The following is a 26420-nucleotide window of genomic DNA, read 5'->3' as shown; positions in this document are numbered from 1 at the left end:
GGAGCTGAAAGAGCTTAGCGGTTCCTACCGGAGTTCGCGCTGATCTCCTCGCAGTCAGAAAAAGCTTGTTTTAGAGAGCTAACGTAAAGCTAACAGAGAGCTAATATAAAGCTAACAACTGCTGTTATGGCCCGCCCTCCCCCTCAACCACAGCAGATTCAGCTCCTGTTTTTTATTTAGGCTTTAGGCTATATAAGTGACGGTTATATTGCAGATTTGGAAAGAAAGAGACAAACAATTGTCAAGGAAGATGAATAATAATGGATTGAAAACACAAAATTAAAGCAGAACAATGCAAAAAAATTATAATAAAATTATATAAAATCACTGTATTATTAATATGAAAAACTCAATTTAAAAAAGGTTTTAACATTATTTAACATAATCATTATTAGGACCAATTATTAGTGATTTTGAACATGTTTATAACTGTCCTTGTTTTAATTTATTAAAATGGTGAATTTTGATATTGTGTCTCGAGTCTGTGCGACCAAAATATTGTCTGTGTGACCAAATGAAAAAGGTGGTAGCACCAGCGCTACTGAAATAAAAGTTAGTCTAGAGCCCTGCAATATATTTCAATATTCCTTATTTCTTCCTCATTCCTTCATTTCTGAGAAAGAGCATTGTAATGCTTGTTTTTTGTGTGTCTGAAGGGAACTCTGGCCCAGGCTGTGAGAAAGGGCCACTGGATACTTCTGGATGAGATTAACCTGGCAGCAGCTGAGACTCTGGAGTGTCTGAGCGGACTCCTAGAGAGCAGCACGGGGTCTCTGGTGCTTCTGGATCGAGGCGACGCTGGTGAGAACCACAGCAGCTTGTGTTAGGCTGCGTTTCTCTGTTTAAAATGTTTGATAGTAGTTTTAAACATTCCTGGTGCTCATGCTTTTCAGAGCCTCTGGTTCGCCATCCAGACTTCCGGCTGTTTGCCTGCATGAACCCAGCTACTGATGTTGGCAAAAGAAACCTGCCCCTTGGTCTCAGGAACAGGTGAAGGGCTTTAATGTGTCTGTTGGTTGTTTAGCTATTTGTTGTTTCTAAAACAATTGTTGTATGCGTAGGTTCACAGAGCTGTATGTGGATGAGCTGGAGGATGAGGCGGACCTCCGTATTTTAGTTTCCGACTACCTCAGAGGTCTCAACCCACACAGAAATGTCATCAGTGGCATCATAAGGTAGTGTATGTTTTTTCTCTTGTCTTCGCTGGGTGAATACAAACTGCATAGGTAACTTAATTCTAAAAATGGCAATAGTCTTATGAATTGATATAACAACTGACTTCATTTTAATTAAATGACACCGTGCTTATACTGTAAATGCTGTAAGTGCTCGCATATGTCTAATTATTGTGAGGCTGATGAGGTTATGGCCATGTACTCGAGACCTTATGTTTGTCCATTTGCAGTTTTTACCTGGCTGTGCGTAGGGAGGCCAGCTCTCGCCTGGTGGATGGCACAGGCCACAGACCTCACTACAGTCTGCGCACTCTGTGCAGAGCTCTCCGATATGTGAGTGCTAACCCCTGCTACAGCCTCCAGCGATCCCTGTATGAGGTACATCAGAGAACAATTACCAGCTTTTACCAAACCCTCCCCTCTGGCACCTATAAACTCAAGTCTCTGTCCACAGGGCTTCTGCCTCAGCTTCTTGACCCAGCTGGACCGAAGCTCCCATCCAGTGGTTCAGAAGCTGGTCTGCCAGCACATTCTGATGGGCAACACCAAGTGTCTCAAACAGGTACTACATTAAATGTTATAGATAATCCCTTTTGCCTTTTCTCTACTTTTACCGGAAACAAAATGAAAAGGTGTAAAATTTAATTGATAATAATTTTTTCTTTTTCTAAGTTTGTTCAACTTTATTCTTACTAATTCTTGTATTTTACTTTTTGTTTTTTCTCTAATGTAAATGGCTTTTCTTCATGTGTTGCGTTACCCTCAGCCTATCCCCCGTCCATCGGACCGCCACTGTGTGGAGGTGGAGGGTTACTGGGTGTCTCAGGGGGACTTGGAGCCTGCTCAGGACCCCAGTTACATTCTCACTGCCTCAGTCAAACTCAACCTGCGAGACCTGGCCCGAGTAGTGTCGGCAGGGTAGGAGCGCTGCTTCCCTAGAGGTTTATCAAAGTGTGTATTAGGTGTAGCTTTGACATGCTCATGTTTCCCACCAGGACCCACCCAGTGCTGCTTCAGGGAGAGACCTCCGTAGGGAAGACCAGTCTGATCCGCTGGCTCGCTACCGCCACCGGGAACCAGTGTGTGAGGATCAACAACCACGAGCACACAGACATCCAGGAGTACATCGGCTGCTACTCCTCTGACCACAGGGGCAAGCTGGTCTTCAAAGAGGGTGCGCATCACAAACACCAGTGGAATCACTAGGCTCGCGGTGAAAGCATTAATCCAGTCATGCCGAAAATCTTTTACAATGACAAAAACATCAACAAATGAATCTCAGTTATCTTTATTATTAGAATGACCTGTAGCTTTTATGTTTCACTAACATTAATTGTGCAATTAAGACAATACAGGTTATTCCTTGAAACATGTATCATACTTTTTTTTACATTTATTTTCATTAACACATCCAAAAATATTTTTACAAGCTTCCTGTTGCTGATGTAATACAGTTGAATTAGCAGGGTTTATCTATTGAGCAGGTATGTTGGTCTTGTCCAGGTGTCCTCATCGACGCCATGAGGAAGGGTTACTGGATTGTCCTGGACGAGCTGAACTTGGCCCCCACAGATGTGCTGGAGGCTCTGAACAGACTCCTGGACGACAACAGGGAGCTGTTTGTGGCAGAAACCCAGGAAGTGGTGAAGGCCCACCCCAGATTCATGCTGTTTGCCACTCAGAACCCCCCAGGAGTGTACGGCGGGAGGAAGGTAACACCTGTCATTCTGTGGCATAGACTGTCATAGGGCGTAGAAAACTAAACTAAGTTAACTATGTATATAATGTTTCAGTTAAATAATGCAAGGAAAATGAATAATAGAGTTTGGAATCACTGCACAAGAAAGGAGTAGCAACCCATGTTCTCTGGTTTTAAATCAGGTGCTGTCCAGAGCTTTCAGAAACCGCTTTGTGGAGCTGCACTTTGATGAACTGCCCAGTGCAGAGCTGGAGACTATCCTCCACCAACGCTGCAGCCTGCCTCCATCCTACTGCAGCAAGCTGGTCAAAGTCATGGTGGACCTGCAGGTAAAAGTTAGGCCTCTGTTAGTTCATAACCCAACTTGGTGAAAGTGTTACATAGTTTCTGTATTTTTCCTAGTCTTTACGCAGAGGGTCCTCTGTCTTTGCTGGGAAACACGGCTTTATCACTTTGAGGGACCTGTTCCGCTGGGCTGACCGCTACAGGCTGGAGGAGCAGACACAAGCCTCTCAGGACTGGCTCCAGCAGCTGGCTGATAACGGTACATAACGGAGAGTTTATACCTGGTATTCAAGCATGGGACATATCACGACAGCACAAATTCCATCCTATTGTGGTTGCGTTGTATTACTAACTCCATTGAAGCATCATTTGCTTACTCTGTGCAGGATACATGTTGCTGGCAGGCCGTGTGAGGAAGCCTGAGGAGGAGACCACTATCTGCTCTATTCTGGAGAAGCATTTTAAGCGACGCATTCAGCCTGAACAGCTTTTCTCTCACAAACAGCTCACCAGCCAGTTCAGTGAGTGGCTCCGGTCCCTTTTCACTTGCTGTTATAGATCCATAAATGAAGAGCAATCTTTGAGTGTGCTTTTCACTTTCTCCAGGTGAATTGATTGACTGTACTGAAGAAATTCCAGATGAGTTCCGTCATGTTGTGTGGACACAAAGCATGAGGAGACTGGCTGTGTTGGTGGGACGAGCGCTTCGTTTTGGAGAGTCCGTGCTGTTAGTGGGAGACACTGGGTAAAATTTGTGTTCAAGGGTTCTCAAATAAATCACATTTATTCATACTGCTTACTATAGTTATTATTTCCCAGGTGTGGAAAGACGACCATCTGCCAGCTGTTCACAGTTCTGTCAGGACTGAAATTTTTCTCAGTGAATTGTCACCTGCACATGGAGACGTCAGACTTCTTAGGAGGACTGCGGCCTGTTCGACACTCAAACCAGGTCCTGACCTGCACACGGGCAGGAAATTAATTATGCTTCTAAAATGTTTTTACGTCTACCTTATAGCCTTGTTGCCTGTCTTTTATATTGTATTTGCAAATGACAGTGTATTTGCATTTTTGTGTGCAGACAAAAGAAGAGGACTGCCGTCTGTTTGAGTGGCACGATGGACCCCTGGTTCTGGCCCTGAAAGAGGGAGGAGTCTTTCTAATGGATGAGATTTCTCTGGCCGATGACTCTGTGCTCGAGAGACTCAACAGGTCTGTGCCCAGAACACTCTAGAAATCACCCTGTTTGTGCTTTAAACCAGAGCGGCCTTTTGCTCTTTAGTGTCTTAGAGACTGAGAAGACCTTGGTGCTCGCGGAGAAAGGCAGCGGGGACAATGACGATGTGGAGTTACTGAAAGCTGCAGCAAGTTTCCGTTTGGTGGCCACAATGAATCCAGGTGGCGATTTTGGAAAAAAAGAGGTAGAGTAAAATTGTGTTACAGTAAATACAGCCCTCATTGAAGTAACAGCTGGTTTTAATTGGTATAGACAAACGTGTGTGCAATGAAGTTGCTTTGAAAAAAACAAAATGAAATGCAGAAAGCTGGTGTGAATCGTTATTGAGATTCAGAGATGGCGTCAGTATCCATCACCTTTTTGTGTTTCTGTTTTGAACAGCTGTCACCTGCTCTGAGGAACCGTTTCACTGAGATCTGGTGTCCACAAAACAACAGCCGCAGTGACCTCCTTCAAATCATCCGACACAACCTGCACCCAGGCATCGCTCTGGAGGGTAAGTGTCTACCTACCAAACAAACAACTGTCTACCTTCCAATCAAAGAAAGATTAACACCTATATCTACATGTTTGGGTTTTTTGAAGGCCGGGACATTGCCGAGCTGATGCTGGACTTCATTGAGTGGTTGGTCCAGCAGGACTTTGGCCGCCGCTGTATCCTCAGTGTCAGAGACGTTCTGTCCTGGGTCACTTTCCTGAATGTGGCGTGTGTACAAAGGGACTACCAGACCATGGGCACATCTGAGGAAGAGTGGGAGCTCAGACTGGACTCTGTCACAGGCTTTGTCCACGCTGCCTGTCTGGTCTACATCGACGGCCTCGGCTCAGGTCAGAACACGATTATTCCTTAAAAAGAAATCTGCACTCAGTCTTGTGCAGAGGCTTGAAACTCTTATGAATGTTTGAAAGAACAATGAAATGGTCTGAATACTTTTCAAACCCTTTTTCAATCTGTTATTTTTGGGTAATTCGGGGTAGGTGCTTTACTATCCTCTACACACCAGAGAGGCTGTCAACCAGAGTTAGTAATTTATGTGAATATTAGCAAATTGACTATGTTGTCATTGCAGGGACTACTGCGTCTTGTGCGGACAATGCTCTTCTGACCCGCAAACTATGCCTGGGCTTCCTTCAACAACACCTGAGTCACACGACCAAACTGGACCAGCAAATGATGGAGGCTCTGAGAGTGTATGACACTAGCCTGTCCCGGGAGCCACAGTGGGGAGAGCACTTTTTTGGCATCCATCCATTTTACATTGCTTTAGGTTCGTACAAAAGTTGAAAAAAGACAATTGAATTACTCTACATCTACACAGAGAACAATAATCCATGAAGTGTTGGTGGGGTTTTTCACATTCTGACTGTTGACTGTGTTTCTACGGGCAGGTCCTCAGACTGACAGCCTCAGCCTCTCGGATTACACCATTGAAGCAGGCACCACTGCAGTCAACGCTCAGAGGATCCTACGCGCGCTCAAACTCCGGAGGCCTGTGCTGCTGGAGGGTTCTCCTGGAGTGGGCAAAACTAGCCTGGTGGCAGCACTAGCAAAGGCCTCGGGAAACCAGCTTGTTCGAATCAACTTGTCAGAGCAAACGGTTAGTGTTATGATCTTTTTTTTTTTGGGTGCATTTCTGAGTAAATACACACACATTCCACAGTTGTCATGTTTTCTTTCTTCTCTGCTTGGCTAAGGATGTGACCGACTTGTTTGGGACTGATCTGCCAGTGGAGGGAGGTAAAGGAGGTGAATTCGCTTGGCGGGACGGTCCCCTTTTGGCGGCACTGAAGAAGGGTCACTGGATTGTGCTGGATGAGGTAAACAAAAATCACAATGTCAAGCTGTTATGTCAAGGCATTTGCATAGTCCAGGGGATATATGGTTGGTTTGTCCCGCTTTTTGCACCTTTATGGTTGTATGTTTAGTAAAGTGTCTGTGTAAAATGTGCAAAATAGCTCACCCACCCTCAGTAGTCATCACTTGTGTTTCCTTTTTCTGATAGCTGAACTTGGCCTCTCAGTCGGTCCTTGAAGGCCTTAACGCCTGCTTCGACCACAGAGCAGAGATCTACATTCCTGAACTGGCAATGAGCTTCCAGGTTCAACACCACAAAACCAAGATCTTTGGCTGTCAAAACCCGTTCACTCAGGGCGGCGGACGCAAGGGACTTCCCAAGTCTTTCCTAAATCGATTCACTCAAGTTAGTACTTCACCAAAAATCGATATGTGATTTAATCTCTTGTATAACATTTTTTAATCATGCATTTGCAGGTTTATGTGGACCAGCTTACTACCAGAGATTTGGAGTTTATTTCCCAATCCATTTTCCCAAACATTGACAAGGAAATGATCACAAAGATGGTTGACTTCAGTAGCAGGGTCGGTATAACTTGTTGTAGTTTAGCAGTACTTTTATTTTACTTAGTCAGTGTGTCTGTCCTGTTATAGCTGGCTCAGCAGGTGTGTGTGGAGAGAATCTGGGGGCACAAAGGAAGTCCCTGGGAGTTTAACCTGAGGGACATGTTCCGCTGGTGTCAGCTCATGGAGAATGACCAGTCGCCCGGCTTCTTTAACCCGGGGCAGCATGTGGCACTGGTGTACGCTGATCGGATGAGGACAGAAGCTGACAAGGCCCAGGTAATTTTCTGTGAGAATAGCGGCTTCATTACAATTTGTCTGCAGCAATTTTCATCTTACCCAAAACCTTTCATTTGTCTCTGATTATTCCACATATTCTCCTTGTGCTCGTTTCAGGTGTTGTGTCTGTTCAGAAAAGTGTTTGGAGAGGACTTTGAGCCTTATACAAGCTCCAGACACTTCCACATGACTCCACTGAACCTACAGGTTTGTTACTGCAACATTTTTCATTTCAGCGTTCTTTAAGTCTAAAGAAGTGTCTATCTTGTACAGGTGGGATTCTCTATCCTCCAGCGAAGTGGTGCTCCACCAGTCTCTCTGGCCCCCTCTCTGTCAATCACACACCAGGCACTGAGACCCCTGGAGTCTCTGATGAAGTGTATCGAGATGGGCTGGATGACCATTCTCGTGGGTCCAACTGCCAGTGGGAAGACCAGCCTGGTGCGACTGCTGGCTCTGCTGAGTGGACACAGACTGAGGGTCATGCCCATGAACAGCTCCATGGACACCACAGAACTGCTCGGGGGCTTCGAACAGGTCTCTAGTGCTAAATGGCTCTGTTTTGTATTGTTCACTTAGAGAATAGGCTACTTTTAGTGCATCTTAGTTTGGAGTCTAAACAGAAATGTGTCCTTGGTATGATGTAGTTCTGCTTTCACTGAAAAATGTAATGTATGTATGTAATGTAATTATTGTTATAGATAGTAATTTACAAATAACTGCTTTTGTACTAATTCTACCCATTTCTAATGTTTGCAGATGGATATCATGAGACCATGGCAACAGGTGCTGGAAATTGTGGACTACACGGTTGCAATGGTCACCAGGCGGGGGCTAATGTCTTCGGATGTGGGGGTGCAGGACACCCAGTTCTTGCTTCAGACTTGGGGGCTGTTCTGTGATTGGCTGAAGGCAGATGGCCCGCAAAGAGCTGGGGCTACAGTCACCTCTGAGGCAGTCAACAAACTGGAGGTCATCATTATTCTGCTGCAAAAACTCAACACCAAGCTCAAAGTCTTCACAGGTGATTGGTTTCTCACACACGTACACTTGTTTACACTGTCTGGCTTGGTCTCTAACATGCTTTGGTTGGCAGACATGACGCAGCTGCAGACAGACTTCACCCTGCTGCAGGAGCGGCTGGCACAGCTGGAGGAGGGCAGCTCTTACGGAGGGTTTGAGTGGCACGACGGGATGCTGGTTCAGGCTCTCCAAAGTGGAGACTGGCTGCTCATGGACAATGTCAACTTCTGCAGGTGGGATAAACAGGCGCTTCATGGTCATGTACAGTGGGATCAGGAAGTGTTCATACCCCTCTAGGTGTTATCCTTTTATGTTGAAATCTAACACTTAGGCTTAAAACTTCCATTGCAATGTATTATTGATGGGTTTTAGAAAATAATTTGTATCCATTGATTTTTGGTGAAAGCATCTCTAGTCACTGTAAATAAATCGACATTTGCAAAGCTATCCACTGATTTTACTAATACTTTCATTAACATGTGTTTTGTTTATTAATATATTTTACTTTTTTAGTGCTTCAGTCCTGGATCGTCTCAACGCTCTGCTTGAACCTAACGGAGCCCTCACCATTAATGAACGAGGAGTCATTGACGGGAACACGCCCAAAATCACTCCTCATCCCAACTTTCGGTAAGCCTTTGATATTCCCCAGTGCACGCGTCGTCCTCCTCATCAGCTCACTATTGTGTGTGGTGTTCCCAGGCTGTTCCTAACCATGGACCCCGCACACGGAGAGCTGTCGCGCGCCATGAGGAATCGTGGGGTGGAGGTGTACATCCCGGGGGAGCATGAGGGCCAATGCTGGGACGTCCAGGACATAAAGACTCTGCTGAACACCGCAGGAGTGATGGGCGACAGTCTGTGTGATCTGCTCATTGAAATACACAACAGCGTCAAAGACAACATATGGGGTAATCGTGACAGTGGGATCTATAGTTTTGTTGTATTGAGTTTATTTGCTCCCTTTGCCTTTGTGGTCTTGACCGAATATTTTGGTTGATTTGTTGTATTGTGTAAATCCAGGAAGGTTTTCCAATGACATGTCTCTGTGCATAGACTCCCCAGCTTCGTCAGTTTCCTCTCTGCTCCATGCTGCCTGCCTACTCTCTGCACAGCTCCAGAGAGGAGTGGACCTGCGCTCTGCCCTGTTACAGGCCTGTGCAGAGGCCTACTCTCTGAGCCAGCACACGACTGCCAGCCAGAAGGTAAGTCCACTTCCAATTTACAGTGCTTTCAGAAAGCTTTCAGACCTCGTTCAATTGCTCATATTTCATACATTTCTATTGGTGATTCTATTCCGATTACGTTACATTAGCTTCCCATCTAATAGAAAGGAATAGAAAGGGTGTAGATTTTTAAAGAATAATAATTTTTTAAAAAGAGATTTGTCTTTGTATCTCACTTCAACATAATTGTAATAAACTGAGGGGTATGAATATGAATACTTCCTGCACCCAAGCCCTGAATGTTATAGTAAAAATCCTAATTTCCAATATTCCATTGTATGCCTGATTCTAGAACGCGCAGCAGCTGATCGTGCAGCATGTGTCCTCCCTGGACTCAACATCCTGGGGAAAGGCTCTGTCATGTGCTGGAGTGTGGCCTGATAGCCTGCCCTCTGCCCTCCTCTCCACGGAAGACTCCTGCTTGGCCTCCGTCCTTCGAGATGGACAAGTCCTCCTATACTTTCTGAATGCGCTAAGCCTACATGGTAAAAGGTGTGCATACCATCCTACTACCTCCGATCCAGAGGAGTGCATAGCAAAATAATTTGTTAATAAAGTAACCAAGTTTTGCAAAAGTGGCCAGATAATACAAAACCTCCATTTCGTATGTGTGTTGGCAGGACTCGCCCCCTGAGCCTGACTGATTTACAGCAAACCTTACTGAGCAGCGGTGTTGGGGAGGGCCTGCTGTTCTCTGCTGAAGCTCTGGGTGCTGAGTGGAGCCCCGTCACATTGGTTCCCATAGCAGTCAGACTGCTCACAGAGAGGGCCTCTCATGGGGACTGGCCCCTCCGCTGCAGCTTTTTAACACACTTATCAAACAGCTACAAACATGTTCCCGGTAGGTTAAAGGAATAGGCCACCGTTTTTACATACTGAGATATGTTCTTACCTTAGCTTTGACGAGTTCTTTAGGACCTGTCTGGTCTTCCCCCGTGCCATCAGTCACGTAAACACAGCGCAGACGGCGTTAGCATTTAGCCTCTCCCCCTCTCCACTATAGCTCCAAAACAGGTCAAGATAGAAGCTACCAAGCTCTTCCACATTTTCCCTATTTAAATATGGTTATGTGAAGTGTTACACTACAAAGTATAATTACACAAAATTAAACAATGTGGATTTTCTAAGCGGATAAAAGGGGGAACTATATTGTAAGGCGTAATAATACCAGGAGTAGTTTAACATCCGCACAGTAAAGTGAAGATTACTGCGCAGATTTCGAACTACTCCTGGTACTCCACATTGTTTAATTTTGTGTAATTATACTTTGTAGTGTAACACTTCACGTAACCATATTTAAATAGGGAAAACATGGAAGAGCTTGGTAGCTTCTATCTTGACCTGCTTTGGAGCTATAGTGGAGAGAGGGAGAGGCTAAATGCTAACGCCGTCTGCGCTGTGTTTACGTGATTGAAGGCACGGGTGAAGACCAGACAGGTCCTAAAGAACTCGCCAAAGCTAAGGTAAGAACATATCTCAGTATGTAAAAACGGTGGCCTATTCCTTTAAACATTTTAAAAGCAGCCGGACCATTTGCTGAACTTACACAATTGTTTTTTGTTTTGTTTTAGATTCAGCCCTGGTGCATTTACAGGCAGGAAGCAAAGCTCTGCAGGCCGTGTTCAGCAGTCAACTCTGCATTAAGGGCAGGTCACTAACACAGCTGCTTCAGCCACACAGCATCGGTAAGAGCTTCTGTCTGTGAAAACAAAGAGACAAAATACACATGCTATAAAACTAATTTAAGCCCTAGCATTTGTTGAATCTGGCAACCGCATTTACTATTATAGCATTACAGTGAAATTAAGACATCAGCCACTACTCAGTTCAGGAGCTACATGCTCAACAGGCTCAAATCATTGATTATGGTGCAATGCAATAATGTGGCGTCTGTTTTCTTCACAGATGAACACCTTATTCTTGTGGACATGCGCTGGAACAAGCAGTATCTGGAGATGTTGGCCAACAAATGTAACTTTGAGGATGAAGAGAGATACGTGGAGTCCCTTGAGACTCTCAATGCTGTCGCCAACAGGTGTGTGATCAGCTCCGGTCTGCTGGGTGGATTTGTGGTAAATTAAAGGTTAATAATGATGCCTTCACAACCCAGGGCGGTTCTGCTGATGGAGCGTCAGGAGCGAGCAGCGATTGGCTCCTGCTCTCCCGGCTCTCCGGACAGTGCACTCAGAGCCGCCACAGCCTTCAGCAAAGGTATGCAGTATACAGTGCTTATGTGGAGGTTATTCATCAGATAATATCAGCTGTTTGTTTTGTCTTAGGGACCGTAGACGTTGGCCATCTGGCTCACCCTGTGCTGATGCACCTTCGTCCCTTCTTTGATCTGTGGAGCTCTTACATTATGGAGCTCATTCAGATGGAACAGCCCCACATCTCAGACCCTGTTATGTTCGAGGTCAGAATCCAGCTTTAAAAACATCTACTAGGCCCGCACTTGTCCTCACTGCTCTGTGTTGCAGGTCCTTCAGTTGTTGAAGTGGGCTGACCATTTCTGGGAGATGTCTGGCTCGGTGGCTCCAGACCGTCAGGGTGTGGCTGTGTTGGCACTGCACTGGCAGTGGGTCCACAAACACGCTCTTCTAACCCTCCCTCAGCTTCTCACTGGAGATGCCCAGGCTTCCTCTGAGTAAGCACTGTGATGTTGTATGAGTTTAGATGAACCTAAGTGAAGGAGTTTAATTTTCTCGGGGTCTTTACAATACAAATTGTAATATCCATGTTACATTGTAGCTTCAATATATATATTTTTTTTAATAGAACTGGTATTAGTCAAGAGCTTCAGTCTGTGTCGGCGGCAATCCAGAGCCTTCTGTCCACCTCAGTATCTATGGCCACTGTCCTTAAACGCATCCATAGGAGTCTTGGAAAAGCTTTGCCATTCAAGGTAAGTCTATCTATTTGCATGACATCGCCACTCTAGAAGTTGGATTTCAATTGCTCGAGTCTACTAGACTCCACTCTACAATTCCAGAGTTACTGCATGCAAAAAATTGGACTGTAAAGAACGAACGGACAAAAAGCCGGTAGGCTAAGTGCCAGCTAGCACTGCTACAGCTGGCAACTGAATGAATGGCTACAGCTGATTGAAGTAGGTGGAAGCTAGTGGCTTTTTGCTTTGCTCGGCAAAATGCCCTTGGACAATGAAGTTATATGCTGGTGTGATAAATCACGCCATGAGGCTGAAGTCATGTGCTCTAATTGTCAAAAGTACATGCACTACGAGTGCCTCGGGCTATCGGTTATGCAAATAAGCAACCTCATAAATCAGGAGCCTGGACTGTACATTTGCAAATTGTGCAGCCAAAAGATGACCAAAAAAGATGTCAATGCCTTGAAGAAGCAATATCCAACCAATATTTGCTATGAATATGATCCCGCTACCTACGACGCAGTCTCTCATAACTCATGCAACAAGTCCACAACGGAGTTTATGGAGAGAATTGAAAATCGAGTAATTGCTCTTGAGACCAAACTACTATCAAGCGTCGTAGACATTTCAGCTGACGTACAAACTAAAATGAAAACCTTTGCTGAGGCCGTAGGGCCGGGAAGACCTGTTGCAACCCAAGCACCCACGTCAACAGGGCGCACAACCAATGCGCCATACCGAGCTGATCCATTACGCACAGTATTGGTTTCCAGCCTGACTGACCCGAAAAGATTCTCAGTGCCTTCTGAAATCAAGCGGCTAATCACAGAAAGTCGACCTGATGCTGTGCCTCTGATCTCATATGCTAGACTGCTAAATTCTGGCAAGTTACTAATTGAACTGAAAGAAAAAGCGCACCGAGATGTGCTGCTTACCGGCTGGGATCCGCGGCTGTTTGGGGATGGCGCAGTCCTGTACCCGATGAGTGGTCACTCAAATCAGCGTCAACAAAAGTGGGCTATCATCACACATGTCTCCCAGGAAACGGACTTCGTGGATCTCGAAAAAGAGTTGAAGACGGAATATCCCTCGGTGAATCAGCTGGCCAAGTTTCCTCCACGTGCGCAGAGTAAACACGTTTCGATTAAGTTCAACATCAGTGACCAAGCGGAATACTCCAGAGCTCTTCAGTATGGCTTTCGATACGGCTTCTGCTTTTACCGACTCCAGCCACTCGCGCCTCGCCCCACGCGATGTTTTAATTGTCACAGATTTGATCATGTCGCCAGTGTCTGTCGATCACAACGCCGCTGTGTAAACTGTGGCTCTACTGACGCTGACCACGCCCACCCCTGTACAAGTGACCCAAAGTGCTGCAACTGTAGTGGGACGCACGCGGCCAAAAGTTCCACCTGCCCCGTGTATCTTAAGCGCTTTGCAGAAATAAAGCAAACGCTAATTCATGGATAACATCCCGAATGATACTAATATAATTTTCACCAATATCAGAGGTCTTTACGCTAATTATGATGAACTCTCCTATTATATATTACACCATAAACCCAGTGTTGTATTTGTCTCTGAGACATTTTTAACTACTGCAATGCCAGATCGGGTATTCACCATTGAGGGTTACGATTTTATCCGCAAAGACCGCCCCTCATTTGGAGGAGGACTGGCCGTCTATATACATAGTTGCGTGAAATATAAACGACATGTAAATCTAGAAAGCAAGGACTTTGAAAGCCTGTTTTTTTCATTTGACCTAGACTATGTAAAACTATTCGCTACCTTCATTTACCGCAAACCTGATGGAGACATGTCAATACTTAATCATATTGAAGAGGCACTGGAGAATAGTCCTGTCAGTTCCAATTCTTGTAATCTTATAATTGGTGATTTTAATGTACACAATACTGAATGGTGGTCCGAAGACCAAACTGACCAGCAGGGGTTAGAAACGGAGCTATTCTGCATCCAACATGGCATGACACAAATGGTCACCTCACCCACCAGATTTCCAGACCGGCTGCCTGGGACACCATCTCTTATTGACTTGGCATTAACTGACACCCCTGATGTTTTCTCTGGTGTATCTGTGACTGCTCCACTTGGAACCTCTGATCATGGTGTTATCAATATTCTCCTGCCATATGTTAAGCCTGTTCTTGAGATACTAGAAATAGGAAATCAGTCAATAGATGGGTCAAATGATCTGACTCATCTTGATTTTAAACGGATAACTGATTGGACACAAATTCGTCAGGCGCTCAAGGACTATAATTGGACCTCAGTGTTGTCTAGTAGTGATGTTGAGACAGCTTCGGAGAATTTTTACAAAACTGTCACTTCCATATTGACTTGTTTGATACCAGTTCGACGGCGCTGTATGGCTCAAACAGGAAAACAGAAATTGCCTTTCATTACCTCTGACTTCACAAGGCTAAAAGCATCAAAACATGCACATTGGTCAAACTTTAAGACATCAAAGAGTGAACATGATTTACATGCTTTTAGAAAATCCAGAAATGCCCTGCGTGCTGAGATAACTCGTATTAAACAACAGTATTATACACAACAAGCTCAGAAACTAGCAACGAGTTATTCACCAAAACACTATTGGGGTTTGCTTTCTGAGCTGTACAAATTTTCAGACTGTCATGAAAAAATACCTGAGTTATCACATGAAAATCAGACATATGCGAGTGATGCTGCAAAAGCTGATATTTTGAATCATATATATACCTCCAGTGTGTATGAGGATCAACAAGTGTATGACTGTCCATTACCTGAAATGAAGCATGGCTTACTGACTGAGGTGCATGTATCTTCAGAGAGTGTGTACCGTAAATTGTGTAAACTTGATGTAACAAAAGCCAGTGGCCCTGATGGCATACCAAATGTATTTCTGAGAAATTGTGCCCTTGAACTTACACCTGTGCTGACTTATCTGTTTAAACTGTCCATCAGCAATTCTAAAATCCCTCAGATATGGAAATCTGCCTATGTAACACCGGTTTATAAGCACAAAGGAGATCGGGCAGATCCAGCAAGCTACAGACCAATATCACTAACATCTTGTGTTGGGAAAATTCTTGAGAGTATTGTAAATGACAGGCTGATGACATTTTTGTTGGAAAATTCATTGATTTCTAAAAATCAGTTTGGATTTATACCCAAACATTCTACACTAGATCAACTGGCACTGGACTACCATACCTGGGTAAAGGCTGTAGAACTTAAGGAAACATGTGTAGCAGCATTCTTGGACTTCAGCAATGCATTTACAGCAGTACCGCATAATGCCATTTTGCAAAAACTCCCGGCATTTGGCATCCATGGTAAAATGCTGGCCTGGATTCGTGATTATCTAAGTAATCGTCTCCAGCAGACAAGAATAGGGCATTCCTTTTCTTCACCGTTACCAGTGCAATCCGGAGTACCCCAGGGAAGCGTGATTGCTCCAACCCTGTTTATATTATTTTTAAATGACCTACTGACTGTTTTGGAAGACTGCTCTGTGTTATTGCCCCAAAGTGTTAATGTCATTCCAGCAGCATATGCAGACGACACAATAGTCACAGTTTCCAGTGCATATCCAGCTTTAGCTATTGCTGGTCTGAATTATGCACTGGCTACTGCTAGCCGTTGGGCCAAAACCTGGGGCATGAAGTTTAATGCCTCCAAGACGGTGTGTCTGTGCTTCACAAAGCAATATGCCAGCCAACTTAACAACCAGGTTGTGTTTGAGGGTCACACCATTCCTTTCTCAAATGAGACTAAACATCTGGGGGTTATCCTTACGAGTGACCTCAAATTTAAGCGTCACATCGAGGAGACTTGCAAAGCAGCTCGTAAGGAAATTTTTGTTCTGAGACTTCTTAAGACAAAGCTGCCACCAAGAAGTACTGAACTACTGCTGCGCATATACAAGGCCTACATCAGATCTCGATTGGAGTACTGCTCAGTGCTGCTATGTGGCATTGGAAAAACATTAGTGAACTGTCTAGAAAGCCTACAGCGGAGATGTATGCGCATCATTCTCCAGCTGCCATATCGCGCAGAAATAGCACCTGAGCATTACAGACGGCTGGGTTTGATCACACTGCAAACAAGACGCAACTTTGCACTGTCGTGTTTTGCATATAAAATGTGTCATGGACTTTCACCCAAAGCATTGGACCAATACTGTCCCACACAAAAGGTTCTACCTTATAATGTACGTAGACCAAATTTTGTGTTGCCTGATGGGACGCTGCCTGTGGCGGGGGCAGTGCGGAGGTCGTGTTTTGTTCTGGCTGTACTAATGCTTAACATCCTGGACTATGGCTGTGTCTCTCAGCATGGGTCTATGGGGGAGTTTAAGGGGTACCTGACAAGCAATTTCAGAAACGAACAGTTTGTGAATTTTCCATTTTGCTAGGTCCTCTCCCTTTTTAATTTTTTTAACTCTTCCAACGGTCATATGGCCACGGAATCCAAATTTGTATTTTAACACTTGTTTCCTTTACTGTATTTTGTTGTTGTTGTAATTAATAAAGAAATGAATTTAAAAAAAAAAAAAAAAAAAAAAAAAAAGTCTGTCCGCACTTAATCCTAATACTTACCATCCATAAACTGCTGTTGTAATAATGTAACATGTGTAATATTGTACTAATATCTCTTGATCTGCAGCTTGAGTGTGTAGCAGAGTGTGCCTCTCAGCTCAGACTCTTCTCCAAAGCTGTGAACGTCAGTGACCTCCGGTTTGATGGGATCTCTCGTTGCTGGAGAATGGAGCTGCTGCGTCTTCATGAAGCTGGACTGGGCCAAGATGGAAAAGAGCGTCTTCTTGAAGGCTGGGGCCTTGTGTTGATGGCCAACAATCAGCTTGATCCACAACAGTCTGGTGAGGTCATTAGAAGCATCATGTCAAGTATTGACAAAAAGAAAATAATAAACTAAATAAATTGTTGTTTTGTCAGGAGTGCTGGAGAAACTTCAGATAACTGTTGAGCAGCAGCAGCGCCACATGGCCTGTTGCGGGCTCCTGGATGCGGAGGGCCTGTTGGAAGAGGACCAGGATAGACGTGAAGGGCCCCTAAACAGAGAGCAGCTCCAGCAGCTCTGCCACAGAGCCCAGCTGTGGCCCCTAACAGAGCACCTGGCCATCCTGAACCAGCTAAGGCTCAGCACTGCTCTGCTGCACATGGCCCTAGCACCCAGGTATGACCATGTCTGTGTGCAGAGCTGATGTACCTATTGATAGTCTTTATCTCCATTTTTAGGAGATATTGATATGTGGCCTTTTAAGCTCTGTAGGCATTCATGTAGGCTTCAAAGTATTGTACTGCTAAGTGCTGCTTGTACTTGTTAGTGACCCAGACACTGAAGAGACTCTCTGTGCTGAAGTATCCACACACCTGCACTTCTGTCTGCGCTCTACTGCTCTGAATGTCAGTCACCTCCAGCCACTGTGGTTCCTGCTCAGAACGGACAAGGTCAGTCTGACACCCACCATAGAAGGCCTGTAGCACAGGATTGATATTCAAAGTGGCACCCATCCTGTATGTTTTTAGTTTCAAAATTATGTCTCCATCTAACCAGCCTTTGTCTCACAACTGTTCATTATTTGTACAAGGCAGGACCAAGTCAAAGCCATCAGCAGCTTTTTATGACGTGTAGTTATTGGTTTGTGCAGAATAATATGTAGCATTATGTTGTTTGTTGATGCCCAGCCAGCAGAGGCGCTGCAGCAAGTTTGGTGTGAGCTGTTGTCCGAGGCTCTGTCAGCTCTGTGGACCAGTAGTGTTACCTGTGATCCTGACCGCTGGTTTACCTTGTACAACCTGAGCACTGACGGGCCCCTGCCACACAAATTCCCACAGGAAACCCATGCAATGGTAATTGTTTTGTTTTGTTAAAGACATTTTTTTGGAATATAAAGTAACATGTAAATATTTCAGGGTCCTGCGTTGTTAAGTAAAGCCGTGTGGTCCCGCTCTATGCTGGGAGTGCTGAGTGGCAGTGGCACTGGGGGCCGGTGGGACCCCTCTGGCCTAAGCCTCATGACCTCGTCCCCTTTGAGGCTGGGCGAGTGGAGGGAGAGGGTCCAACAGCTTCAGGACATATCGTCTGTGGTCTGGGACAACTTGGCCTTTCCTGTTGTGGCTGACCTCAGGTATGGCATATGGCGGACAACTTTCTGTCTTTCAGCCTTCTACGGACAAGTGCTGGTATGATGACCAAAACACACACAATACACTAATCAAATACTAATCAAAAAATAAAATAATCCAAGAGTTATCCACCGAAAACGGTTATAAAATCACACAAAAGTACTCTGCTCCTATTGGTTTAGCTGCTTGAGATGACAAGTGTCCTGTGTGTTGACAGGTGGACCGACCTCAGGCTGCAGGGGGCAGTGTTGCGGCGGCAACTCCAGAGTATGGCTGAGCTGCTGCCCCCTGGACTGCAGGAGGGGTTCATGGAGAGCTGTGAAAGTCTGGTAGAAGGTCCAGACCCACAGATCCCAGCACAGGAGATCCACACTTTCTTCAGGGACTTCATTTCTCCCAAACTGCTCCCAGAGGGAGTATTGGAGGCCTGCAGCACATGTGTGCAAGAGTACGTTCAAAGCAGGGTCCAGGGGCCCGATCTGGTTCGTTCAGGGGCCTTTTGGGTTCACATGGGTCTGCTGCAGATTAGAGTGTGGACCCCACAGACAATCTTTGATCCTGCTGTGAAGAGAGCCTATAAACTGAAGTATGCCCAGCAGGAGGTCAGTATTTGTTTTGCATATATTTACAGAGTAAAGTTGGTGTCATTTCTTACTTAAAGCCTTTGTCTGCTGTAGCTGATGCAGCTGCAGGAGGAGTGGAGGGGCCGAAGTCTTTTGTCTGAAATCAAGACAGGAGTCAAACTGGAGGAAAATAGCACAACAGATGGATTCCAACACCCTCGAATCAGGTCAGAAGAACTATTGCAGAGCTTCAGAGTGTGACAAGAACATTGGTTTGTGTCTTTGCTGGAGAGACTTTGTTGACATGTAGACAAACGGCATGCAAGCTACAAACATAGTTTTCACATATTATATGCAGGGATATTGGTTTGTGGATGATGATTGAGGGTCATGTAAGTATTGCAATGCACTGTTTGGAAGCTGTTTGAAGAGACTTTATTTCAGTCTGCTAAAAAAAGACACCGGGCTCCGGTGTTTGTAGCCATTGTAACCTACTTTACAAGATGCTGTCTTTGCTGAAAGTCTTGTCTCTAACTCCGCAATCTGTCTGTGGTCTGATCAGATACATGTGGGTCCGTGTGCAGCAGCTGAAGGAACAGATTGCAGAACTTTCCAGAAAACAAGCTTGCCGCCCAGGTGACGCACAGTATGGACGATTGTTCCAGGAGCTCCAGCACTACCTCAGCAGCATTGGCCAGTTGTCCACAGTGCAACAGCTCCTCTCAAACCTGCAGGGGGCATTCCAGAAAACTGGTTCCAGAAGTGCGATTCAGAACCTACTGCGGGAGGAGGATGTGTGGCAACAGTCCCAACAGCGCTTCTGTCTCAGACTGCAGGAGAACTTTCCTTTGTTCCCTGACGTGGTTAGCCCTGTCCGCACTGGTATCCTGCAGATGCGCTATGGGATGAGGCTGGTGTCTGCTCAGTTGGCCTCCTCACTTGCCCCAGTTCCAGGACTGTCTCACTTCCTGTCCAGCCTGCTCGCCCTCCAATCAGTGAGCCCCAGCCTCTGCACCCACCTGGCCCGGGCCGACTACTTGTGCTCCAGGACGTGTATGGAGGTTGTGCAGTCTGTACTGAAGCTCCTTCCCCATCAGGAAGCTGAGCGTGTGATTCCCCAGACCTCAGCTCTGCTGCTGACCGCCCTGCTGTTCGTACAGTGCCACACACTGACCACAGGAGAACTGAGCACTGAGACCATTCAGCTCTTCAGACACATCTGTCAGGTCACTAATTATTTATTTTATTTTTATTGTGGTTGTTTTAGAATCTTAACTGTTTATGCCGGTCTCTTTGGTCAACTGGGTCCTAAAATTTCAGCGATTAACAATTGCTGGACATAATCAATTTAATAAATATTGTCTCATATTATCACTTACATTTAATCATAGATGGAGCGCTACGCGAGTGAGTTTCTTTCTAATGAAAGAGCTCTGATTTAAGAAAGACAAAATAACTACTCGAAATCCAAACATAAAATAGTGCGCGTGGAGACAATAGAGAGCTGCAGATCACATGGTTCCTTTTGGACATACCCCACTGATGAGCTCAATAACTGTCTTTCTCCAGCTCTGTTCGTGGTGTTTGCTGCACACCGGGGCGGGGGCAGCAGGATGCCCTCTCGCGCCTGTTTCATAACTTTGTTTGCAAAATAAATGCCATTAATTATCTCACTGTTTAAATGTTATGGGGTACCAAATTCCTCGCCTAGAGCAATTCACCAAAGACCCAGCTCTGCCACACTCAGAGTGGCTTCAAACACTGGAAACTCCCAAGGTAGTCTGCGCAGACAAGCTTAGGGGGAAAGCAGTTCTAAACGCAATCACACGTCCCGGAGGAGCCGCTGTGAGGCAGCGCTTCAGTCCAATCCGATCATTAGAATTAGAGGAAAAGGTTCCTGCAGGCCACCGTTCTCTTGAAAAAGTTTGACGGCGCAAAGAGAGAAAAGCCCAGTGTGGTGAGCATGGCGTGTTTCTTGTTGACCCTTTTTGGCTGATGGAAATTATATTTACCAGTCATTTGCTTTTCAAACCTGCCAAAATCCAACCTGGTGACACTCCAGTATCAGTGTACTGACTCTTACTCTCCAGGCTCTGGTGAACGAGTGGGATGAGCAGGAGCGGCGCTGCAGAGAGCGAGAGCTGCAGGACTCCAGTCTATATCGCAGCAAACAGCACGGCTCCCAACTCTCGGAAGATCAACTGGACGAGGAAGAGTTCAGACAGCAGTTCCCTCATTTCCAGCAGGTATTCGAACAAAGTAACTACTATAGTGTGAGCCCATCAAACTAAACAAACAACTGTGGCAGAGCTACTAATTATGCTTTAATTATTCTGTTTTGTTTATGAATATAGTACTGCATATGGTTAGCATTTATCTAGTGTGATAGATATTGCGATTGGGTTAATTGCTTTTGTTTGTCTATATCTTACAGGACTTTGCAGACATCATGGTTCAGCCGAGCCTGGAGGGCCCTGGGGCCTCTAGGCCAGAGCCGGGCTCTGATGTTGCTAAGGAGGAGTGCAGTGAGAACAGCTCTTTGTCTCAGAGTGCTCTGAACACAGTGGTGCAGGTGCACCAGCGCCTGTGTCTGGGATATGCTCAGTCTTTGTGGTACTGCAGCACACCTCCAACCAATCAGTGCAGAGAACACATCCAGGCCCTGATCTCCTCCTATCAGATTGCGGCACCTATAATTGTCCACCTGTACCACCTGATAGGTCAGTGTGTCTGCTAATTGTTATAAACGTTAGCGCTCATGTTCTCACATATTCTGTTCTCCTCAGACTCAGACTTGGACCAACAGCTGTGTGGCAGTGAGCTACTTCTGTCTGCTCTTCTGCAGAACACCGTGCAGGGTGTGGGGGGTCCAGGGTCCCTGACTCTCAGCTCAGAGGGGCCTTATGACTTCTACCAGCAGCCCAACATGAGTGAGGCACGGCTCTGCCTGCCTGTGCTGCAGCAGCTCACTCTGGCTGTGAAGCACAGGCTGGAGGAGTGGCCTGATCACCCCGCACTTGTCCAGGTGTGGTCTTGATGATGGCTTTACTTAAAATAACCGAGGACGTACAGTACACGTTTGTAATGTTTGTGGTGTTTTCAGCTCTTATTAGTGATCGAGAGGATTTTGGCCTTTAGTCTGGCCAGTCCTCTGGCCAAGTTCCTGAACGGACTGGAGATCATCCTCAGTAAAGCCCAGGTCAGCACTGATCAAGCCTAAGAACTGATGCTGTTGTCTGGTTGTATGGTGTTGGTGGTGACCACAGATGGTTCTTCTGCAGGACTGGGAGAACAACGCCAGCCGCTCCGTGTCTCTGAGGAAGGAGCTGGAACCAGTTACGCTGCTCATCATCCAGTGGCGCAAACTTGAACTCAGGTCAGACAGAGCTTTGTGTATCGTGGAAGAATTACTGGAGAACATTTGAGCCTTTCCTTTATAGTGCCATGTAATAATCTGGAATTGTAAAAGTACGATTGGATGAAATGTATAAGTAGATATACAAATGGTCTACCTGTTACGGCCTGACTGGTGGTTTGTGCTCTGGTGCAGCTGCTGGTCGAGTAGTCTGGACAATGCTGTGAAACGACACACAGAGAAGTCGACCAAACACTGGTTCTCTGTCTATCAGCTGATTGAGAGGTATCTACAGGAGCAGAGAGAAGACACCCAGCAAGGTACAGCACCTTCAACCTCAGTTCATTTTAATGGGGCTCTAGTTCTAGTGGTATGGAGAAATGTGTTTTCTTTCCCTCCCAGTTTTCATGTAAGATCCATGTGATCATCATAAAAATATTTAGTTTGTAAAGGGCGTGCGAGGCTTCACTCTGCTTGTGTTCCCAGGTGAGGAGTGTGAGGATCGGCTGACGCTGTCCGCAGTGGCCTCCACCTTCCAGGCCTTTATTGAGGGTTCCACTTTGGGAGAATTCCACACGCGACTGACCATGCTGCAGAGCTTCCACTGCCACGTTTTGGTGATCCAAGAGCAGCCAGGACAAGGTCAGTCTTTACCAGTGATGCTGCTTAGTTAAAGATTTATTAACATTGTGGAAATGTGTGGCTTTGGTTGTCTGGCAATTACTATAATGACAAAACAGCCTTATTAGTGACAGGAATAAAGGATGCAATGTAAAGCACTTTGAGTATCTGAAGAGTGACATTGATTTAAAACTTGATTTAAAAATGTAAAACATTTTTGTGATAACCCATGCTCAAATACCCATCAGTGCAGTGGGCACTGCCAAGACCCTGCTGTACAGTCTGATTCTAATTTCACTTCACTGTGTAGAATTTTTCCTTGTTGTTGAGATCTAAAAATCGTCGAATGGAGAAGAAGTCAGAAGAAGATTCTTAATATAGAAGCAAAACACTGTCAAACTTAATCCACCCAGTTCAGTTAGCAATTGTTAAGTCTCTACTACGACACTACTGTATAGTGAGGTTATATTTGAATATATGTATGTCCCTTCTATATTGATCTTGGATATAGCAGGGTTAACAATGTAGTTGTCAGGACATTGACATTGATTGATCTGGTGACCTGGTTGACTTGGCTGTGGGCAGCATTATGGCCTTTTGACCTCTCTCTGCAGCCTTGTCCAGGCACGCAGGCTCAGACACTATTGAGTGTAGACGGGATCATGACATGTCACAGAGGTCATCTGACCTACAGTTTATCATCCATAATTGGGAATGACTATGGCTATTACACCAAATATGCGATCAGTAATAGTAGTGCTTATTTTATTATAATTATTACAAAGAGATCTGAATCTGATGTTTTTGGTTTCAGTGGCTCTGTGCAGTTTGCTGTGGAACTTGACCTGTTACTACACACAGTTCTCTGAAAGTGTCCAGGCCACAATCAACCAGCTTCGCCAACCTATCGAGAAGGAACTCAAGGTGCACTTCATATGTTTGAACTAAGATATGATCATTTCCATTTACACAAATCATTAATATAATTTACTGTCATCAGGACTTTGTCAAAATTTCTAAGTGGAACGATGTCAGTTTTTGGTCCATCAAACAGTCAGTGGAGAAGACCCATCGGTGAGTCCGAATCACTAGGTTTCTCACTGTTTATTTTCACCATAATCAGAGCGACCAAATGTGTGTGTCGTCCACAGAACTCTGTTTAGATTTGTGAAGAAGTTTGAAGAGGCCCTGAGTGGCCCCAGCGCTCCTTCTCTCGTGGAGCAGGGCAAAGGAGCACATGTGGATGATGGACCAGAAGAGACGCCCATACAGAAGCTTCACCTGGAGCTGAAGAGGAGCAGAACACAGACGGACACAGACATTCAGGTCTGACAACCTGCTCACTCTGTAGTTTAGACTCATTTCTCATTCCTCTCATCTCAAATGTTGACGTTCTTGAACAGCTATGGATATTTATTTTATTCAATCATACATTTATTTTATAGGGCTCAGAGGAAGTATCAGATGCCTCCTCTCTCCAAGGACGTCTGCCTTCACTGAGCAGAAAAATGAAGAAAATGTGCGGTGAGCTACTGAAAAGAAACCCTGCCCCGGAGCTGGCTGAAGATCTGGACCAATTCACTGGTAAATGACCTGAAAATAATAAAGTATGTCCAGTTTGTTACAGTACAGAATGTTTTCATACCCCAGTGTTAAGTCCATTTTTATGTTTAAGTCTGTCACTAAAGTCTTTCTTTTAAAAAATCATATTATAGCTATCAGTATCGGGATAATGGAATTTACAACAGACCTTTACTTTAACAAATCGTCAAAAAACTATGGTAGAGAAACTGTACTTAATAAAATATATTTGTATCAGGGGAGATCATCCGTAACGTGCACGAACTCCAAGCCCTGACCGTTAACCTCTCGGCCGACAAAGAGCGGCAGAAGTCTGAGGTCAAGCACATCCTGCAGCAGAAGCAAAGGGCACTGTCCGACCTGTTCAAGATGCTGTCTGAAATAGGTGAGCTCTGCATGCTCTCACCCCCAACCATGCTACGTTGTGTGTGAATTAACTGTGGAATTGTCCTCTTCAGGGCTGTCGTATCGCCGAGGTCTGGCCTGGAGCCGCACAGTCCACACGGAACAGGTGGTGTGTGTGCCACCTCTGGAGTTGTCCACTGCGCTGTCTGCGGTCACGAACAAGGAGGAGTCTGAGAGCAGGTGCACGACTCTTGCTTGAACTTGGGTTTATATACAACATTTGTGAAAAAGAAACCTGCAGTGCTATATTATGAGAAATTAAAATGTGTTTCTTGATTAGATTATTTCCTTTGTTGCTGTCGGCCTGGGAGGGCTGTCAGAAATACTTTTATCGTTCCTGGGCTAGAAGAACAGTTCTGCAGACCTCCCTCCAGCAAGCAGCTAAGGTCAGTTCCCTGTTTGATCGTATGTTACTGCTCTGGTGCCTCCCGATTGGACAGCACGCTCAGTTGTTTTTTTGGTGTTGTAGGAGCTAGGTTTGGGAAACATGGAGCGCTGTAAGGGTTTCTCCTCTCATCTGTTCCGCCTGCTGCTGGGACAGAGACAGCGCCTTGCCAAACTCACTGAGAACTGGCTTCACTTGAGGTCAGTGTCGCCGGTACCATGCAGCAGTAACCACTCTTAATGTTGAATTATGACAGTATATTGTCCCACTTTTTATGTCTGACTAGGCGACTCAGGACCAGTCTCCAACATCTGAAGGTTCAACTCCTGAACTCTGGTGAGGACCCATGCTGCCCCCTGCCCCCACAGCAGACTCTGCAGAGCTGGGTGAGCAGAGCCCAAGCCCTGACTGTGCAGAGCTCCATGGTTCTTCAGCAGCTGTCATGGCTGCTGCAGTCCTGCCCAGAGGAGGGCAACAGACTGGAGGGGGGTATCAGCTGTCCCTCGCCTCTGACTGAGCAAAGGCAACCTGCAGGATGCCTTAGGAAAAGAGGATCTGCTGAGTGGAGCCACCTTAACCAACAGGTCACTCACATGTTGACACAAACTGAGAAGCTCAAAACTGAGCTGAACAGTGTAGCCCAGCAGGCGTCAGAGGGAGCCTTGTACACACGGTGAGACTATGAGAACTCTGCATACTAGATCTACTCTGATGCTTGCATGGGCCTTCACTCAATGACTTGCGTTTCTCCTCAGGACAAACTTTGAGTCATGCTGCTCTGCCTTTGATCATCTAAACTCAGTGGCAAATGAACTTCCCCACGTGGAGCAGCTTTTCCTGCCTTCTCAAGAACAAGGCAGTGAGGAGTTACAGCCAGCAATTTTACAAAGCCTGCGTAGGGTCAGAGGGCAGGTGCAGGCAGCCATAACAGAGTTTACCACATGGAAGACCCAGCTCCTGTCCCTGGGAGCACAACACACAGGTATAGAGAGTACACAAACTATCATTGCATTTACGATCAAATTATAACAAACTGCTGTTTTTGCTCTGCAGCGGCTGAGTCAGTCTTCTGCTCAGAGTTTTCTGCTGAGCTGGAAACACAGATCAACGTCATATTGTGTACTGTCCAGACACTGGTGAAGAGGCGTGAAAAGGAAGTGCAGCAGGACACTGACCGAGGTA

At 45.6% G+C, this 26420-nt stretch overlaps 1 protein-coding gene across 1 annotated transcript in view; it reads left to right on the top strand.

The window, feature by feature from the left end:
• mdn1 (midasin AAA ATPase 1) overlaps positions 1–26420 on the top strand; it is a 43292-nt gene that overhangs the window by 6475 nt on the left and 10397 nt on the right. The window contains exons 18-81 of the mRNA XM_079571977.1: positions 657–801; positions 894–990; positions 1062–1175; positions 1406–1553; positions 1630–1737; positions 1942–2093; positions 2171–2349; positions 2679–2887; positions 3057–3203; positions 3277–3418; positions 3546–3680; positions 3766–3904; positions 3979–4111; positions 4241–4371; positions 4442–4580; positions 4778–4892; positions 4982–5224; positions 5467–5664; positions 5786–5994; positions 6092–6214; positions 6400–6597; positions 6669–6776; positions 6846–7034; positions 7152–7241; positions 7308–7571; positions 7794–8058; positions 8131–8290; positions 8571–8687; positions 8760–8968; positions 9114–9262; positions 9576–9775; positions 9904–10124; positions 10855–10968; positions 11189–11318; positions 11394–11494; positions 11563–11696; positions 11761–11927; positions 12059–12185; positions 16845–17058; positions 17135–17375; positions 17527–17650; positions 17888–18052; positions 18116–18330; positions 18546–18930; positions 19006–19118; positions 19454–20117; positions 20982–21137; positions 21326–21611; positions 21678–21916; positions 21995–22090; positions 22173–22267; positions 22442–22566; positions 22733–22888; positions 23682–23791; positions 23868–23941; positions 24019–24193; positions 24313–24451; positions 24687–24833; positions 24907–25033; positions 25134–25239; positions 25323–25438; positions 25525–25911; positions 25994–26220; positions 26292–26417. Coding sequence (XP_079428103.1) covers positions 657–801; positions 894–990; positions 1062–1175; positions 1406–1553; positions 1630–1737; positions 1942–2093; positions 2171–2349; positions 2679–2887; positions 3057–3203; positions 3277–3418; positions 3546–3680; positions 3766–3904; positions 3979–4111; positions 4241–4371; positions 4442–4580; positions 4778–4892; positions 4982–5224; positions 5467–5664; positions 5786–5994; positions 6092–6214; positions 6400–6597; positions 6669–6776; positions 6846–7034; positions 7152–7241; positions 7308–7571; positions 7794–8058; positions 8131–8290; positions 8571–8687; positions 8760–8968; positions 9114–9262; positions 9576–9775; positions 9904–10124; positions 10855–10968; positions 11189–11318; positions 11394–11494; positions 11563–11696; positions 11761–11927; positions 12059–12185; positions 16845–17058; positions 17135–17375; positions 17527–17650; positions 17888–18052; positions 18116–18330; positions 18546–18930; positions 19006–19118; positions 19454–20117; positions 20982–21137; positions 21326–21611; positions 21678–21916; positions 21995–22090; positions 22173–22267; positions 22442–22566; positions 22733–22888; positions 23682–23791; positions 23868–23941; positions 24019–24193; positions 24313–24451; positions 24687–24833; positions 24907–25033; positions 25134–25239; positions 25323–25438; positions 25525–25911; positions 25994–26220; positions 26292–26417 — 10957 coding nt within the window. The remainder of the gene's footprint in view (positions 1–656; positions 802–893; positions 991–1061; positions 1176–1405; positions 1554–1629; positions 1738–1941; positions 2094–2170; positions 2350–2678; positions 2888–3056; positions 3204–3276; positions 3419–3545; positions 3681–3765; positions 3905–3978; positions 4112–4240; positions 4372–4441; positions 4581–4777; positions 4893–4981; positions 5225–5466; positions 5665–5785; positions 5995–6091; positions 6215–6399; positions 6598–6668; positions 6777–6845; positions 7035–7151; positions 7242–7307; positions 7572–7793; positions 8059–8130; positions 8291–8570; positions 8688–8759; positions 8969–9113; positions 9263–9575; positions 9776–9903; positions 10125–10854; positions 10969–11188; positions 11319–11393; positions 11495–11562; positions 11697–11760; positions 11928–12058; positions 12186–16844; positions 17059–17134; positions 17376–17526; positions 17651–17887; positions 18053–18115; positions 18331–18545; positions 18931–19005; positions 19119–19453; positions 20118–20981; positions 21138–21325; positions 21612–21677; positions 21917–21994; positions 22091–22172; positions 22268–22441; positions 22567–22732; positions 22889–23681; positions 23792–23867; positions 23942–24018; positions 24194–24312; positions 24452–24686; positions 24834–24906; positions 25034–25133; positions 25240–25322; positions 25439–25524; positions 25912–25993; positions 26221–26291; positions 26418–26420) is intronic.

This window comes from Gobius niger (assembly GCF_951799975.1).
Source record: "Gobius niger genome assembly, chromosome: 15".
NCBI classification, from domain to species: domain Eukaryota; kingdom Metazoa; phylum Chordata; class Actinopteri; order Gobiiformes; family Gobiidae; genus Gobius; species Gobius niger.
This window is presented reverse-complemented; position numbering and strand designations above follow the sequence as displayed.